This window comes from Anomaloglossus baeobatrachus, chromosome 6, assembly GCF_048569485.1.
Source record: "Anomaloglossus baeobatrachus isolate aAnoBae1 chromosome 6, aAnoBae1.hap1, whole genome shotgun sequence".
Taxonomy (NCBI): domain Eukaryota; kingdom Metazoa; phylum Chordata; class Amphibia; order Anura; family Aromobatidae; genus Anomaloglossus; species Anomaloglossus baeobatrachus.
Window position 1 is genome coordinate 356,209,006 of NC_134358.1, and position 18,930 is coordinate 356,227,935.

At 43.5% G+C, this 18,930-nt stretch overlaps 1 protein-coding gene across 7 annotated transcripts in view; it reads left to right on the top strand.

The window, feature by feature from the left end:
- Positions 1 to 18,930, top strand: part of BRD9 (bromodomain containing 9) — a 326,359-nt gene that overhangs the window by 154,454 nt on the left and 152,975 nt on the right. For 3 of the 7 annotated variants that reach the window (XM_075315009.1, XM_075315008.1, XM_075315007.1), the window contains exon 7: positions 461 to 639. In XM_075315009.1, the coding sequence (XP_075171124.1) occupies positions 461 to 639 (179 nt within the window). The remainder of the gene's footprint in view (positions 1 to 460; positions 640 to 18,930) is intronic. The other 4 variants (XM_075315012.1, XM_075315013.1, XM_075315010.1 and 1 more) reach the window with 2 other exon arrangements.

Here is an 18,930-nt window from a genome sequence, read left to right on the forward strand (position 1 = left end):
GTCACAGAATATAAGTTTCTAGTAAATGGTTTGCTTTCTCACTGTCCTATGTACCACAATCGATGGAAATACATTCCGCTCTACGGCATTCACACTGTCCTGCACCACGATTTCTACTTACCACAAGGATCTTTCTAAAAGAGATTTTCGTTTTCTGTGTCAATGCAATAAGCCCACTTTTTCTTCTCTACTGTTCATATACTAATAGAACATGATTTCTGTTATGCATAGCCTTAGTGGGATGCTTGGGTCTTTAATTTTCTTTTCTTCATTTGGAAGCTTTGCCTGACATTTTGATGCTAATGATCATGACCAAATCATGCTGCATGAACATCCCAAAATAACATTTAGGAGCAAGTTAACCTCCTTTCCATCCCATCTCCATCCTTCCATCCATCATAGCACAGTTTGCTATGAAGGGAATGTAAAGTTCCTGCTGCTCTGTCCTTTCTGATTCTAGGAACGGCTTTTAGCTTTGAAGCGCAGTATGTCGTTTATGCAGGACATGGATTTTTCTCAGCAGGCTGCTATTTTGGGTGACGAGGACACCATAGTAGAAGAACCAATGCCAGAAGTGGCTCTTCCAGCTCCTGTAGAAATTACAAAGAAATCTAAAAAACCAAGCAAGGAAGTTATTAGGTAAAACATCAAATAAACATTCCCTATATTTATCTGTTTTTATAATATTTGTTCACTGATACAGAATTTTTTTACTAATTTTACCATGAACTGCCATGGTTTTGCTACTCTATTTTTTGGCTGCCCTGGTTTTACAGATTAAACACCTCCATAAAATTTGTTTCTGCTGTGAAGAAATGTTCTGCTAAAAACCACATTGTAAAACTATGGAGAGTCACTGTGAAAATGCAAGTGGCTTTTAAAATGTGTTGTCTATGTACTTCAGCAATTTTTTATTTTGCCCGTATATTGCTTAGTCACTATTCATACTCTCACTGTTTATTGTATCAAATCTCAGTTACCTATATACTGTCACACGGAATTTTGCACAAACTTTGCCAACTGTCATGTCAGCATTGGACTCTGTTCAGATTGCAGATTCGAAAAATCCTCTAGATCGTTTCTCTAATGTCTGGGATCAACACAGGCAGACTCCGGCTGCAACCTGTGCTGATTCATTGGCAAGCTAGCAATAGTTAACCCATGCTAGTCTGCTTGTTCCTTTAATCACATGTTTTGGGGAGACCTATCACATCTGCTCTCCTATTATTTATGCTGGTGGAATACTTCTACCCATGCCAGCTTTAGTTTATTGTATGTTGGTATGTGAGGTGTGGTGTCCCAGATTCTCTGGTGAAAGTTGTGCCTATTGCTTGGTGCGATTGTGCAGTTTACCCCTATTGTTTTGTACTTCCTTCCTGCTCTTATTATTATTCCCTTATTATTTTACCTTTTGTGTATGTGCGTGCTATGTTACTGTTTTGGTTTTTCCCTTTCCTTGTCTTTATCTGTGGTATTCAACACACTCCTGTCCCGTCCATTCCTGGGGGGAGGGGGAGGGGGAATCAGTTCAGGACTGGGCAGGAGCAGTGCTAGGAAGGAGACTCAGGCCTTTCCACCATCAGGAGTATTCCTGAGATTAGGGATAGCATGGGGTCCCCTAGCTTGATGGACAGCCTAGGAGTCCCAGTTCCCTGCTATCCCAAAGTCATTGTGACATACATCTCCCTCAACCTCCCCATCACTTTTATTATAGGAAGTTCGATAATGTGATGTCCAGTATACAGTGGAACCTTGGTTAACGGGAACAATCCGTTCTGGGAGTGTGCTTGTTAACCAAGTTACTCGTTCAGCAAAGCAAGAATTCCCATAGGAAATCATTGCAATGCAGACAATTCGTTCCACAACTTGTTAAATGTCCCATCCTGGTCCCCTATTGTGCCATTCCACACATGCACACGTACAAACACATACAAGCACGCATGCATACGCACATATTATATCCTCACCTTAGCTTCCGTTCCATCGCCGGTCTCCTGGGACTTGCTGTTCGCTAGTACGGGCTGTGTATCGGGTAATCATGACGACGGGGGAAGAACTTCCACACCCAGAGCGCTGACGTCAAAGGCAGGAGCCGCTTGACTCTGATTGGCCAGCGCGCTGCCTTTGAGTAGCGGTGACAGTGGAACTTCCTGCCTCGTCGCGCTGCCTGCCGATACACATCCTGGAGCAGCGAACTACAGGAGCCAGGAGGCCGGCGATGGAACGGAAGGTACACATTATGCTCACCTTACCTTCCGTTCCATCGCCGGCCTCCTGGGTCCTATAGTTAGCCGCGAGGATTCCTCCCTCGTCGCGTTGCATCGGCGAACTACAAGAACCTTGAGGCCGGCGATGGAGGGTAAGGTGAGCATAATACTGTATGTGTGTGCGTGCGCGTTTGTGTGTGTTTTGTGCGTGCTTGTGTGTGTTTGTGTGGACTGCAAGAGAGGGTCAGAGCGCGGTGGATGTATGGAACCGGAAGTGTGTGCGGTGAGTATTTTGCTCATACAGCAAAGTTTTCTCGTAAACAGAGTTACAAATTTACAAAAAGCTTTGCTTGTTAAGCAAAATTCTCGTTAACTGGGTTACTCGTTAAGCGAGGTTCCACTGTATGTGTTAATATATTCCTAGAGTATAATAGGTGTGAATACTGTATACTTTATTTTTTAACATCACGCATGATACATTGAGACTGTGCCGCATGTGTCATACAGGAGTCACTTAGATGTCACAAAGGAGACGCTTGGGCTCTAAAGCATATATGTCACAGAGAAGACGCTGAGGCTCTGCCTAATATACGACACAGGGGGAGACACTGGGGCTCTGCTGAACATAGGTCGCAGTGGAGACGCTGAGGCTCTGCCATACTTTGTTACACAATAGGCACTGAGGCTGTACTGTACATATTTTGCAGAGGAGACGCTGTGGCTCTACCGTACATAGGTGGCAGAGGAAACGCTCAGTCTCTGCGGTACATAGATCGCAGAGGAAATGCTAAGCCTCTGCCGTACATGCGTCGCAGAGGAGACCCTGAGTTTCTGACATACATTTGTTGCAGAGAAGACCCTGAGGCTCTGCACACAGCTAAAATAACTAAGGAGTGGCTTCAGAGCAACTCTGTGACCATTCTTGACTGGCCCAGCCAGAGCCCCGACCTAAACCCAATGGAGCATCTCTGGAGAGACCTGAAAATGGCTGCTCACCAACGTTCCCCATCTAACCTGACGGAACTGGAGAGGATCTGCAAGGAAGAATGGCAGAAGATCCCTAAATCCAGGTATGAAAAACTTGCATCATTCCCAAGAAGACTCATGGCTATACTCGCTCAAAAGGGGGCTTCTACTCAATACTGAGCAAAGGGTCTGACTACTTATGATCATGTGATATTTCAGTTTTTCTTGTTTAATAAATTTGCCAAAATTTCTACATTTCTGTTTTTTTTCTGTCTAGATGAGGTGCAGGGGGGGCGTGTCCTGGACATGGCGGCATGAGGACGTGTCTGCTTGGAGCTCCCGCACCCGTTGGCTTTATCTCCCCTCTTGCAGAGCCTACAATGCCTCCCAAGAAGAAGACTGCATCCTCATTTACCTCGGTGCCTGCGGCGGTGAGTCGGAAGTCCCCTGGGAGCTTGAAGCATTTATTGGCGGCTACGTCCTCAGGATCACCGCATGCAGCAGGAGCCAAGATGGCGCCGGCCGGCTCTCAGAGGGCGCTGGGCGGGACTTCCCAGGTTTGCACACGGAGCCCAGGGGGGTCGGCGGGAGCAGCTTGGCCCCGAGAGACTCCTTACAGAGCTGCTCAGCCGGTGGAGGACACCGGGGAGGTGGCCCTGGAAGTGAGGCCTGGCCGGGGAGAGGCTGAAGCTGGGGGCCAACTCATACAGGGAGACTTCAAAGATGTGGGGGTCCCAGCAATATTCAGCTCTGCAGGGCCTGCATACCTTGAGTGAGCTCATCCTGGCACTGCCCAGCAAAAGGGACTTGGAGGATGTGGTAACTAGAATAGAGCAGTCTCAGCGTACTGCATTGGCGGCAGTAAGCGAGGAGATTCTGGATCTGGGCGAACTGGTCTCTGCTGCAGAACAGGCCCAGGTGTCCCTGGAGGGCAGAATGGACCGATCGGAGAGGGACTGCGAAACATCTAACAACCACATAAGGGATCTAGCGCTGCTCCTAGACGACCAGGAGAACAGAAGCCGCAGAAATAATATCCACCTGAAAGGTATTCCGGAGGACTGGGGCCAGGAGCTCTTACGTACAAGGGTCTTGGCCATTTTCAACACTGTCACTCACAGACCTGTGGAAGCGACCTTTCTGTTTCACAGAATCCACAGGGTGGCCAGATGAAATGCCCGTTCTTCCTCCTCCCCTAGACATGTGCTGTGTCCCTTACATTACTACGGGGACAAAGAGCGGGTCCTGCAGGGGGCCTGGTCGCATGTCCAGTGGAAATGAAGAGTGCTGTGGTGGCGCTACTTCTGGACGTTTCTAGAAGGACTTTATTCATGAGAAGGCAGCCGCACCCCCTCTTGTGCAGAATTAAGGAAGTTAACGCCACGTACCGCTGGGGTCATCCATTTCACCTCATAGTCCGCAAGGAGGATTCAGTGTTTATGCTTAAAAAACATGCGGACCTCACAAAATTGTTCTCCTTCCTAGGGATTTCTGAGATGACTCTTCCTGACTGGCTTTCGCTGGGTTCCTCGGGTCCTCTGATACAGAGAAGGGAGAGGAAGGAGAGAGTGGCCCTAGATGTTTCAATGGACGAAAGTGGGTGACTGGTTTACCAAGATGGGGTCCACCCCTAACGACTGGCATTATTTTTTTGCCCTGTAGACTCGGAGGCCTAAGTTGGTAGGGGATGGTGGTTGCCACCCCTTCGGATCTTCCTATCTGGCCTTTCTCCATTTAGCCATTGCTGTTTGTGTTCATGATGTTATTGGCAGGCGTTGTGGGGTGTGGGGGAGGTGGATGAGGGGAGAGGTGGATGCGTGCCCCCCCCCCTTCCCTTGATGGATCGGGGGGGTGGACGGTCAATGTTCTCATTTAATGGGTTCGGGGGGGGTTCTTCCTCTGCTTGTTTGTACTTGTCCCCTTTTTTCCCTTCGGACCTTGGGCTGGTACCTGGTTCCGCTAGCTTGCTTTGAGCGTTCTTTCCTTCTCTTCTGTCTATTTTCTTTGTTCTTTTCTCCTTCTCTCCTACTCTTCCTTTTCTCTCTCTCCTGGTCTTCTGCCCCCGGTGAGTGACTGATTCCTGTGTTTTGTTTGTTTAGTGTGAGTTTTCTTTCCTTCCCCTTTGTTCCCACTTTCTCCCCTGGGGACTTTTCGATGCTCAGTTTTTGGTATCTTCACAGGTATACTAGCAGATTATGACAGACCAAGAGCAATTGGTGCTGCGGGTGGACTTTCTGAATGTGAAGTTGTTGCACAGCCCTGCGACGTGCACAATTTTGTTGAATATGCTGTGAAAGAATTGTGTCTAGGTAGAATTCATATAAGAGTCTCATTACTGCACGGCCAGACCCTACAGGCTCTCAGACAAAAGGTATCCCTTAGTGTACCACTCCCCCTCGCCAGATTCTAGGTCTAGAGGGACAGCCATCTTGATTTGCGGGTGTGTGCTCTGGGAGTCTCTAGAGTCATGCTCAGATGAGGAGGGGAGAGTGCTCTTGGTAAAGGGCCGTAATGCTTCTCAGATATTTACCCTAGTGGCGGCGTACTTGTCTGCTGTAGACTGCTCTAAGGGAGTATCAAATATGTCAGTCAGCCCAGCTACGCATTAGACGGGGTTTTCATGAACATCAGTTAATAGATGCCTGGCGGTTGTTGCACCCATCCGAGAAGGATTACACTTTTTATTCGGAGGTCCACGACTGCTATTCCCGTTTGAACTACTTTTTTGAAAATTACGGGGATCTTTATTCTCTGTTGGCAGCATCAATCGAAAGTATTACATTTTCAGACCACGCGCTGGTCACCCTGTCGATCATATTAGGGAATTTGATTAGCAGACAGAACCATTGGATCCTGAAAACCTCTTGTTGGCTAACCCGACGGTAATGGAGGAGGTGCAGACGGCTCTGAAAGAATAGCTGGAGGGAGGAGCTACCTAGCGTGGTCTGAGAGGCTCATAAATTTGCTGTCAGGGGTCTTTTTCTCAAGCATGGATCTCAGTTAAAGAGGAAACTAACTGAGGAGGTCTCTGCTCTTTTGTCCAATATCCGCCAGCTAGAACTTAAGCATAAGGGCTCCATGGACACTGCTGTGGGCACCCTTCTGATTAAGAAACGAGAGGAGCTATGTATACTGCTGAACTGTAAGTCCAAAGGTGTTGCCCAGATGCCGTTGACACTTTTACGAGTTTGGAAACAAGAGCAGCAGAACTTTGGCAAGAGCCTTGCGGACTCAGCAGTTGCGGCAGTTTATTACTAGGGTGCGGTCCTTTGGGGTGGGTTTAATAATTAGAATTTTTAAACAATTATTCATGGTGTAAATCTTTTCCCTCTCCCCATTTTTGGGTTATCACCCTGCTGCAATTTTACAATACCACATTGTCACGGAATGTGGTGGCATCATAGATTCCTAGCCCTGTTATATTAATTTGGCTGGTTCTGTGAGGCAAGTGTTTGCTCCTACACAAACTACCTCTCACTTCCCACATAAATTGCCAGATCTATCCTAAGTTATGTGATTTTGTATCAAATAATATTAAATGATTTTAATCAATAAAATGTATTTTTCTAAACGCAATTATTGCCTTATCTCCTTTTTCCTCCGTTTGTATATGCTCTCTGGAGTAGGCTCCTGCCCTAGGAGGCACTATTAAGTGGTCCCCCTTGGTGATATACAGTTAGGTCCAGAAATATTTGGACAGTGACACAATTTTCGCGAGTTGGGCTCTGCATGCCACCACATTGGAATTGAAATGAAACCTCTACAACAGAATTCAAGTGCAGATTGTAACGTTTAATTTGAAGGTTTGAACAAAAATATCTGATAGAAATTGTAGGAATTGTACACATTTCTTTACAAACACTCCACATTTTAGGAGGTCAAAAGTAATTGGACAAATAAACCAAACCCAAACAAAATATTTTTATGTTCAATATTTTGTTGCGAATCCTTTGGAGGCAATCACTGCCTTAAGTCTGGAACCCATGGACATCACCAAACGCTGGGTTTCCTCCTTCTTAATGCTTTGCAAGGCCTTTACAGCCGCAGCCTTCAGGTCTTGCTTGTTTGTGGATCTTTCCGTCTTAAATCTGGATTTGAGCAAGTGAAATGCATGCTCAATTGGGTTAAGATCTGGTGATTGACTTGGCCATTGCAGAATGTTCCACTTTTTTGCACTCATGAACTCCTGGGTAACTTTGGCTGTATGCTTGGGGTCATTGTCCATCTGTACTATGAAGCGCCATCCGATCAACTTTGCGGCATTTGGCTGAATCTGGGCTGAAAGTATATCCCGGTACACTTCAGAATTCATCCGGCTACTCTTGTCTGCTGTTATGTCATCAATAAACACAAGTGACCCAGTGCCATTGAAAGCCATGCATGCCCATGCCATCACGTTGCCTCCACCATGTTTTACAGAGGATGTGGTGTGCCTTGGATCATGTGCCGTTCCCTTTCTTCTCCAAACTTTTTTCTTCCCATCATTCTGGTACAGGTTGATCTTTGTCTCATTTGTCCATAGAATACTTTTCCAGAACTGAGCTGGCTTCATGAGGTGTTTTTCAGCAAATTTAACTCTGGCCTGTCTATTTTTGGAATTGATGAATGGTTTGCATCTAGATGTGAACCCTTTGTATTTACTTTCATGGAGTCTTCTCTTTACTGTTGACTTAGAGACAGATACACCTACTTCACTGAGAGTGTTCTGGACTTCAGTTGATGTTGTGAACGGGTTCTTCTTCACCAAAGAAAGTATGCGGCGATCATCCACCACTGTTGTCATCCGTGGACGCCCAGGCCTTTTTGAGTTCCCAAGCTCACCAGTCAATTCCTTTTTTCTGAGAATGTACCCGACTGTTGATTTTGCTACTCCAAGCATGTCTGCTATCTCTCTGATGGATTTTTTCTTTTTTTTCAGCCTCAAGAGGTTCTGCTTCACCTCAATTGAGAGTTCCTTAGACCGCATGTTGTCTGGTCACAGCAACAGCTTCCAAATGCAAAACCACACACCTGTAATCAACCCCAGACCTTTTAACTACTTCATTGATTACAGGTTAACGAGGGAGACACCTTCAGAGTTAATTGCAGCCCTTAGAGTCCCTTGTCCAATTACTTTTGGTCCCTTGAAAAAGAGGAGGCTGTGCATTACAGAGTTATGATTCCTAAACCCTTTCTCCGATTTGGATGTGAAAACTCTCATATTGCAGCTGGGAGTGTGCACTTTCAGCCCATATTATATATATAATTGTATTTCTGAACATGTTTTTGTAAACAGCTAAAATAACAAAACTTGTGTCACTGTCCAAATATTTCTGGACCTAACTGTATATAGATTATGGCTAAATTGTTGTACCTTCTAGCCCGAAGTGCAGTGAATATGCGATGAGCATAATGATCATGGATTGGAAGCAAGTGACAGCAGCACTGGTGAAGGGGAGTGTAGAAATTCATTTTATTTTACAGAAACGTGGTTTTCTACAGTACGTGTCACACTGATGTCACACGGAGCACGTCCGTGCGACACCCGTGCTGCTGGAGAAAAACTGACATGTCTACATGTGAAGCACACAGACACACCGGTATGCTCCACACTGTGCATGTGAAAACACGAACGTATCACAGTATCACAGTTTTAAGGTTGAAGGGAGACTCTAAGTCCATCTAGTTCAACCCGTAGCCTAACATGTTGATCCAGAGGAAGGCAAAAAACCCCAATGTGGCAAACAAGTTCCAATGGGGAAAAAATTTCCTTCCTGACTCCACATCCGGCAATCAGACTAGTTCCCTGGATCAATACCCTGTCATAAAATCTAATATACATAACTGGTTATATTAAATTTTTCAAGAAAGGCATCCAGGCTCTGCTTAAATGTTAGTAGTGAATCACTCATTACAACATCATGCGGCAGAGAATTCCATAGTCTCACTGCTCGTACAGTAAAGAATCCTCGTCTGTGATTATGATTAAACCTTCTTTCCTCAAGACGTAGCGGATGCCCCCGTGTTCCAGTCGCAGGCCTAGGTGTAAAAAGATCTTTGGAAAGGTCTCTGTACTGTCCCCTCATATATTTATACATTGTGATTAGATCTCCCCTAAGCCTTCGTTTTTCCAGACCAAATAACCCCAAGTTTAATAACCTGTCTTGGTATTGCAGCCCACCCATTCCTCTAATAATCTTGGTCGCTCTTCTCTGCACCCTCTCCAGTTCAGCTATGTCCTTCTTATATATCGGTGACCAGAATTGTACACAGTATTCTACGTGCGGTCGCACTAGTGACTTGTACAGAGGTAGAACTATATTTTTTTCATGAACACTTATACCTCTTTTAATACATCCCATTATTTTATTAGCCCTGGCAGCAGCTGCCTGACACTGTCCACTAAAGTGAAGTTTACCATCCACCCATACACCCAAGTCTTTTTCTGTGTCTGTTTTACCCAGTGTTCTACGATTAAGTACATAATCATAAATGTTATTTCCTCTACCCAAGTGCATGACCTTACATTTATCTACATTAAACTTCAATTGCCACTTCTCAGCCCAATCCTCCAATTTACATAAATCTCCCTGTAATATAAAATTATCCTCCTCTGTATTGATTACCCTGCAGAGTTTAGTATCATCTGCAAATATTGAAATTCTACTCCGCATGCCCCCAACAAGGTCATTTATAAATATGTTGAAAAGAAGCGGGCCCAATACTGACCCCTGTGGTACCCCACTATGAACTGAGACCCAGTCCGAGTACGTACCATTAATAACCACCCTTTGTTTCCTATCACTGAGCCAGTTTTTAACCCAGTTACACATATTTTCCCCTATCCCCATTATTCTCATTTTATGTACCAACCTTTTGTGTGGCACCGTATCAAAAGCTTTTGAAAAGTCCATATACACAACATCCACTGCATTTCCCTGGTCCAGGCTTGAACTTACCTCTTCATAGAAGCTGATCAAATTAGTTTGACAGGATCGATCCCTCATAAACCCATGTTGATACTCTGTCATAAGGTTATTTTTCTTGAGATACTCCAGTATAGCATCTCTCAAGAAACCCTCAAGGATTTTACCAACCGTAGAGGTTAAACTTACCGGCCTATAATTTCCCGGCTCAGTTTTTGTCCCCTTTTTGAATATTGGCACCACATTTGCTATGCGCCAGTCCTGCGGTACCGACCCTGTTATTAAGGAATCTGAGAAGATTAAAAATAATGGTCTATCTATCACAGAACTCAATTCCTGTAGTACTCTGGGGTGTATGCCATCCGGGCCCGGAGATTTGTCAACCTTAGTGATTTCGAGGCGGCGGCGTACTTCCTGCTGGGTTAAGCAGGTAATATTCAAGGGTGAATTTATGGCATCACTGGTCATGTCATCTGCCATGGCATTTTCTTGTATAAAAACCGTAGAAAAAAAGTCATTCAGCAGGTTGGCTTTACCCTCATCCCCTTCCACCATTTCACCAAGACTATTTTTAAGGGGGCCAACACTATCGCTTTTCAGTTTTTTACTGTTTATGTAGTTAAAGAATATTTTAGGATTATTTTTACTTTCTCTCGCAATGAGTCTCTCTGTCTCAAACTTAGCTGACTTAATTTGCTTTTTACATATTTTATTTAATTTTCTATAATTATATAATGCCTCATCACTACCTACCCTCTTTAATTCTTTTAAGGCTTTCTGTTTTTCTTTTATTGCTTCCCTTACAGCTCTATTTAGCCATAGGGGTTTCCTCCTATTTCTAGCATGTTTGTTCCCATAGGGTATATTTTCTGCACAAGCCCTATTCAGGATGCTCATAAAAGTCTCCCATTTGCTTTGTGTACTTTTATTACTTAGTACATCATCCCAGTTTATTGCACTAAGATCATCTCTCAACCGTTTAAAATTTGCTTTAAAACCCATTCATTTTAATGAGTCTACGTGTGCCCGTATCTCCTGTACATGTGAATATGGATGTCACCCGTACCAGTGACACGGATGTGTGAAGGGGGCCTAATAGATAGTATCTTGGTGTCTGATCATGCCCCTCTGAGATTGATATACCAAAAGAAAGGGAATAATGCCTGTGTACTCACCATGACTTAAGCTTCCATGTCGAGTAATGCTGACTCTCTGTCAACAATCCACTGACTGCGGAAGGTGCCAAGCCCCTTGGCTTTGGTCAGAGGGGGTATATAAGATGACCGTTGGACAGGTTCTCGAGGGGAGATATGTATCGCAAGGGTAGATATCCTCAGTGATGTAAACCCGAAAGCAAGCACCAGTATGTTTTGTACTGAGAGTATTAATAGGGTGTGGCAGGGCCTTGTTTACCAGCTGTCAGAGAGATGGGTGGCACTGGCAGCTCATGTATCAACACCCCGAGGCTTTGTGTGCTGGACATAAGAAAGTCCAGGTGAAATTATTAGCTGTCTGTGTGTGGAGGTAAGACGTACTCCTATGTGAAGTCCATGCTTGGACTTGTATGCTGATTTTTCACTGAAGTGACATTGTTAGGATTGTGCATCCTGCTTTCCTGTCAAGAAAGGTCGTTTATTTTCCTCCTTTGTGGCTTGCTTTATGGAGTTTTATTAACGCAGCCTGGACGTTTTGTTTAAATATCCTCCCTTGTCTACCTGAAACTCTGCTGAGTGAGCTGTATCCCTATAATAGGCACACCCTTAAACTAATACTTTTTATGAGTTCCTTTGAATTTAAGTCCTTATTCAGTTTTTTTCTGTATAAGTCTATCATCATGGCACATCTTGGATTTGGCAGTCTTTTCACACTCTTCCTTGCAGTAGTGCTCTAAATCAGTCATTGCGAGGGCAACTTCTGTGTACAGTCCTCTTCAGGTCAACCCACAGACTTTCAATTTGATTCAGAACTTTGATCTTCTTCTGGCAAAGTGTGATTTGGAGGTATGCTTAAGGTTGTTGTCATGCTTAAAGGTGATTATTCTTCTTCATCTTCAGCTTTTTTGCAGAAATCATAAGTTTTTAATTCAAATTTCACTTATTTTTAGAACTGTTCATAATTATTAATCCTAATAATTTCCTCCACCTTCACAAGTTCCAACTGCTTAAAAACATCCTAAAAGTATAATTATGCCTCCACCTTGCTTCGCTATAGGTATGGTCTTCTTTTGGTAATGCATTTGCATCCAACAAATCTTTTGGAATTCTTGCCAAGTTTAACATTGGTCTCATCAGAACAAAACACATATTTTGCCACTTGCTTTTGCAGATTTGATGTAAGATTTTCCAAAGTAGAATGGGGCTTGGATGTTTCTTTTTGTAAGAAAAGGCCTCTGTTTTGTCAACTTACCCCACAGACCAGACATATAAAGAATACGAAAGATTGTTGTCACATGCAGTACCCAACCAGTACTTGTCACAAATACCTGCAGCTCCTTTAATGTTGCCATAGGCTTTTTGGCAGTCTGCCTGACTAATCTTTTCATCAAGTTTGATTGCCCCATAGCCACTAAATTAAGAAAGAAATATTTTACAGAGAATGCCGATAAATACTATAATTTTTGTTTTATAAGATGCACCTGATTATAAGATGCACCCCAAAATTAGAGAACAAAAGGGGGGGTCCGTCTTATTATCCGGTGGTGTCTTACTGGCGGGGGGGGGGGCGGAGGCAGCGGTTGTGGAGTGGAGTCACTGGAGGCAGGGGTGGTGGAGAAGTAGGGCAATTGCAGGTGGTGCAGCGGGTGTCCCAGATGCTCTCTGTGGACATTGTGAGGCAGGAACATCCAGAAACTGTTAGGCTTCAAAGAAATGGTGCCTGGAGTCAGCGCATGTGCAGATTGATCTGTCTGCTTAAAGAAAACCCGAGATCTCATCTGCGCACACGCCACTTTTTTGTGCCATTTTACTTAAGCCCGCTGCAGGGAGATCGCTGGGCCGGTGGCAGTGCGTTTGTACATGAGATCTTAAGCCAAGAGCTCCATCTGTACACGCGCCAACTCCGGGCGCCATTATTTGAAGCCCACATCACCATCATTTTCAGAATGGCACCTGTCTCACCGCTGCCAGCACAGCGCCTGCAGCCTTGCCCCTGCCTCCTGTGACTATTCTCCCCCACCTCCTGGTAAGCTACACTTGCATTATAAGACACACCCCTCATTTTCCTCTCAAATTTTTGGAAGGAAAAGTGCGTCTAATAATCCAAACAATACAGTAATTAACTGAAGAACAAAACTTGCTGTCATGACCATTTCAGAGAGAGTGTGTGTGTGTGTGTGTGTGTGTGTGTGTGTGTGTGTGTGTGTGTGTGTGTGTGTTATATACTTACACACATCCTACTATCCCTACTATTATTATTTTTCCTTCTACTATATCATTTGCATATTAAAAAAAATATATCTTATGTTCTATAGAAATAACACATTCTCCTATTGTTCCGATAGACAGTGCTTTTCCTTTAGGAGAACTAATCAGGGTCAAAAGAAATTGCTCCAGATCTGATGTATTTCCCCTTGAGTCAAAAAAAACACTGGCTAGACTAAAATGTAGAGGCTATTCAAACTGGTGCCTCCAGAGAGCACAAACAATAGTAAATAACATAGAAAGAGCAGATTTATTTAAATGCAGAAATAAAAATAACCAGATACATAACAAGGTTACCTTTAGTACCACTTTTTCCCCACAATATAATGAAATAATCAAAATTATAAAGAAATATTTGCCCTTATTACATCAGGACGCCAATTTGCATGCCATTCTTGACAAATATAAAATTAATTTTGTAGCCAAGCGGGCAATGACCCTTGCTAACATCTTGTCCCCAAGCGTCATTAATAGTCAAACATCAGGGAACACCTGGTTATCTTGCTCCGGTTTTTATGGCTGCGGACATAATCACTGCATTTCATGCAGATACGTGAACAAAAGCAAAATCTTTGTTTCAACACACACTGGTGCCACATATAACCTAAAGAGCTACATTAACTGCAACACACCTTATGTAGTCTATCTTGCCGAATGTACTACCTGTAAAATTCAATACATAGGCTGTACACGGGGACCTTTGAAAAACGGATTAGACAACACATGTCGGACACACTGAATCCATCTGCGGTTAATATCTCAGCAGTCTCTAAACACTTCGTAGACACACATAATAGATGCCTTGGTACATTCAGGTTTATGGGCATAGAAAAAGTCTTCAAGCCAGCCAGAGGGGGAGATCATAGGAGGAAACTCCTAAACAGGGAATCCTTTTGGATTTTTAAATTAAACACTCGTATACCGCATGGTCTAAATACCCGTCAGTACCTAATTATACAATATACTTAAAATGAATGAATTTTATTAGGTTCCATATGAGTTCATATATACTGTTCTAACATATACATACTTTAATATATTATGTTTGCTCCACATACCCTTAAAGAAACTTAGCTTTCACTATAATGAAAAAAATCCTTTTTCATTATTCATAATAACGTTGCCACACGAGTTCATATCACATGCGTCCTCACCAATATGCTATACAACTTTGGCTTCATCAAAACCAACAGTGCATAATGAAATTAAAATGAAGCCAAAAAAAAGAATTCTTTCCGGGCTGCTCTTTCTTTTTTCAGAGCGCTCCTGACATGCTTCATTGGTGATGTAGTGTGCTGGACCGCTGGTGCGGTTTTTGCTGGGGTCGCATGTGAGTCTCTCTACAGCTTTGCTGTGGGGGTGGCCTGTGTGCGGCCCCGGCGAGCCGCACCTGTGGCCTGGCAGGACTGCTGATATTTAGTGCACAAATATGGCAGCTTTTATTCCAATATTAATTCAGCAGGGCTGTTGACAGTTAGTGCAAAAATAAGCCAGTTTTCATCCCAATACTCACTCAACTATGTTTATTATCTCATTACAAAAAAAAAATTTGTTTTTACTCTCTCCATGATTCCCTACATACTTTGCTTCTTTGTTTTTTCATAAATATACACATGGAGATTACTTTTTCATTAGGAATTTATGATATGTGTATTTATTCCTATTTTTATTCTGTTTGTTTCACTAGTTTGTGTTTTTTCATATGATATCTGTTTTTATATTCACACTGATTTTATTGTGCTTTTCTATGTGATTTCAAACAAGTGCACATCTTGTGATTGATTATTTCTAATTAGCACAATAATCTCTTCCTATGACGCCCTTTGCGCATGTCTTAAGTATTCTTCCTTTGAGATACCATATATTCCATGACTAAGACCGCAAGGTCGAAACGCGTAGGTTAGTCCCGTGTTTTCACTGTGTGTCCCCATGCTTCCCTTGTGTGTTGCATTCTGTTTGTTTTTTTTAACCATAAATTTTATTGATTTTTAACAAAAATTGAACATACATGTTATGAGTTATTTTGTCCAGTCGGTTATCCTTAATAGTAAAGATTATCCATTCCCAGTCATTTGTTGCTAACAATCAATCTGTCAACATATAATATCAAACCCCAATGATTATACCGCCACTTCAGCACCAGATGGACGTGAGCACCAGCATTCCCCTTCTCCTATTCTCACTTTCCCCATGTTACTTCGAACTTGAACCCTCTATCATTTTTAATTGCAATCATCCGCTCCATGCTACAATTGTGTTGCATCTTGGCCCTTATTTCTTGAGCAGTCGGAACCTGCGGTGTTTTCCATTTACTCGCAATACACACTCTTACCACTGTCAGAAATTGTACGGTTATTATTACATCATTGTAATCCATGTCTTCCAGGCCTATAGACAACCGAGCTTTTTCGGGGCCCAGCTCAATATTATATCCCAGTATTGAACTTAAGCACTGTTGTGTTTCTGTCCAAACTGGTTGTATCATCCCACACTCCCACCATATGTGAAGCAATGAACCCAGCTGGTTGTTACACCTCCAACATTTATCTGAGATCAGAGGAGATATTTTCTTTAGCCTTACTGGCGTGTAATACCACCTATATAGGAGTTTCCTTGATATCTCTAAATGGTTGATATAATGGGACATTTTTTTGTGTATTTGACACGAATACTCCCATTTTTCTTCCAGGAATTGAGTTTGCAAATCTTTTTCCCATTTCTTCACATATGGTAAGGAGTACGGGTTTTGTGTGTCAGTCAGGGCTTCATACGCCCTTGATATCCCCCCCTTTGTGTCTTTGTTAACCTCAAAGAAATTTTCATATGATGATACCAACTCCTGTTGTTTTGTTTTCACATTTGACAATAAGTGTATAATTTGGAGGTATTTGTAAAAGTCCCTCTTATTTACCCCAAATGTGCTAACAAGGTCACCAAACGGTCTAAGCTCCAAGTTATTCATGATGTCTCCTACCTTGGTTATCCCTTTTGAAATCCACTCCCCCAGATTCGTATTTTGGATCATTTTATCAATAATGGTTATCGGGAGCTTATGTGTTCTTGTGGGGAGTAGTCTCTGCCCCACCTTCTGTGATAACCAAATGTTTGCTCCCGCTCGTATTGTGGGGTAAGCTGGTGATTGCTCTTTTTTGGCTAAACGGAGATACCACATATATGAGGCCATAGAGGAAAGTCCCACCAGTTGTGCTTCCAATTTTACCCAGGCTTTTGGGGAGTTCCCATCCCACCAGTATCTCAGTTGATCTAGCATAGTAGCTCGGTAGTATGCACGTACACACGGGCATCCTAGCCCCCCTGACCGTATTGGCATGAACAGGAATTTTGCCGAAACTCTCGCTTTTTGTCGGTTCCATATGAAACTCATTAGAGCTGACTGGAGCTTATTGAGGGTGTGCAGTGGTATTTGAATAGGTAGGTTGCGAAAGTAATATAGGATTTTGGTAATAACATCATTTTTACTACTGATATCCAGCCTAACCAGGATATCATTGCCTTGGGGTATGCTTGTATTTCCTTATTTATATTTTGCAATAGATTTGCATAGTTTATTTTTCCCAGGTTTTTGATCGGATAAGATAATTGAATCCCTAGGTATGGGATTTTGTCTGCCTTCCAAGTCAGTGGATACTGTCCAATTGGTTTCTGTTTTGTGGCTTGTGGGTACCCATATCAAGGATTAAGCATTTACTCAGATTAATTTTATAGTAGCTAACTTGTCCAAATTGGGTAATTATTCTAAATATATGAGGTAGGGAGACCTCAGGGTTCGTGACACACAAAATGATGTCATCTGCAAATAGGCCTATCTTGCTCTCCAAGGCTCCCACACTGATCCCAGAGATTTCTCTCTCCTTCCTTATGGCCTGAGCAAATGGTTCCATCAATAGAACGAATATCAGGGGGGAGAGAGGGCACCCCTGCCTCGTTCCATTTGTTATATTAAATCCTGAGGACAAATACCCATTTGAATATACCTGGGCCGAGGGCTTAGAGTATAGTGCCATGATGGATGATAGGATCGATCCCTCAAAACCAAAGCCTCGAAGCGTCCTTTCCATGAATCCCCAGTGGATTCTGTGAACCGCCTTCTCGGCGTCCAAAGATAGGAGCAGAGAAGGCGTTCGACTCCCCTCCACCTCAGCGATCAGGTCAATAAGGCGTCGGGTTCCGTCACTGGTCTGTCTATTTTTGACAAATCCAACTTGGTCCCAGTGAATTAGCTCAGGGAGGATGTGCAGGAGCCTTAGAGACAATGCTTTAGCATATAATTTGACGTCCGTATTTAATAACGAGATTGGCCGAAAATTTGCTGCAGTGTCTGGGTCCTTTCCAGGTTTGGGCAGGGTAATAATTAGAGATGAGCGAACCGGTCGCGGTTCGGCTCCAGTTCGGTTCACCGAACGGAGGTCTCGTTCGAGTTCGGTTCGGCGAACCGGTTCGGCGAACCACTCGAATCGCATAGGAAACAATGGGAGGCAATCACAAACACATAAAAACACCTAGAAAACACCCTCAAAGGTGTCCAAAAGGTGACAAACCACTCACAACACAACACAAACACATGGGAAAGTAACAAGGACATATACTCATGCGAAAACAAAAGAGCTGGACAAGGAAAAAGAGGAGGAGACACAGATATAAGCATGGCACGCCCTTCTAAAATCATGTAAAACACCGCAAGGTGACTCCAAGCGGAGTCTCCCTTTTTTCCAAAAATTGGGCCACACACACACCCACCCCTTCAGTGGCAGCACTTGTGCCCCAGTTGTACACTTCACAGCTAGATTTGCATCAAGCACATTCAAAAATACGCCATACTTAACCGTTCCCAGGATGACACCGGGGTAGGTAGCAAAGTCTTTCCTGATCCCAGCTCTGTGCATCTTGGATCATTTTTAAAAACAATGTAAGCAAGGGTTACTCCAAGCGGAGTCTCCCTTTTTTCCAAAAATTGGGCCACACACACACCTACCCCTTCAGTGGAAGCACTTGTGCCCCAGTTGTACACTTCACAGCTAGATTTGCATCAAGCATATTCAAAATACACAAGCATTTACTCTCCCCAGGATGACACAGGGGTAGTAAATTCCTTGTGGATCCATGACTTGTTCATTTTGATGAACGTTAGTCTGTCCACATTGTCACTGGACAGACGCGTGCGCTTATCTGTCAGCACACACCCAGCAGCACTGAAGACACGTTCAGAGACAACGCTGGCAGCTGGACACGACAAAATCTCCAAGGCGTAAGTGGAGAGCTCTGGCCATTTTTCAAGATTTGAAGCCCAAAATGAGCAAGGCTCCATTTGCAAAGTAATGGCATCGATGTTCATTTGGAGATACTCCTGTATCATCCTCTCCAGCCGTTGACTATGTGTCAGACTTGTTGTCTCTGGTGGCCTTGCAAAGGAGG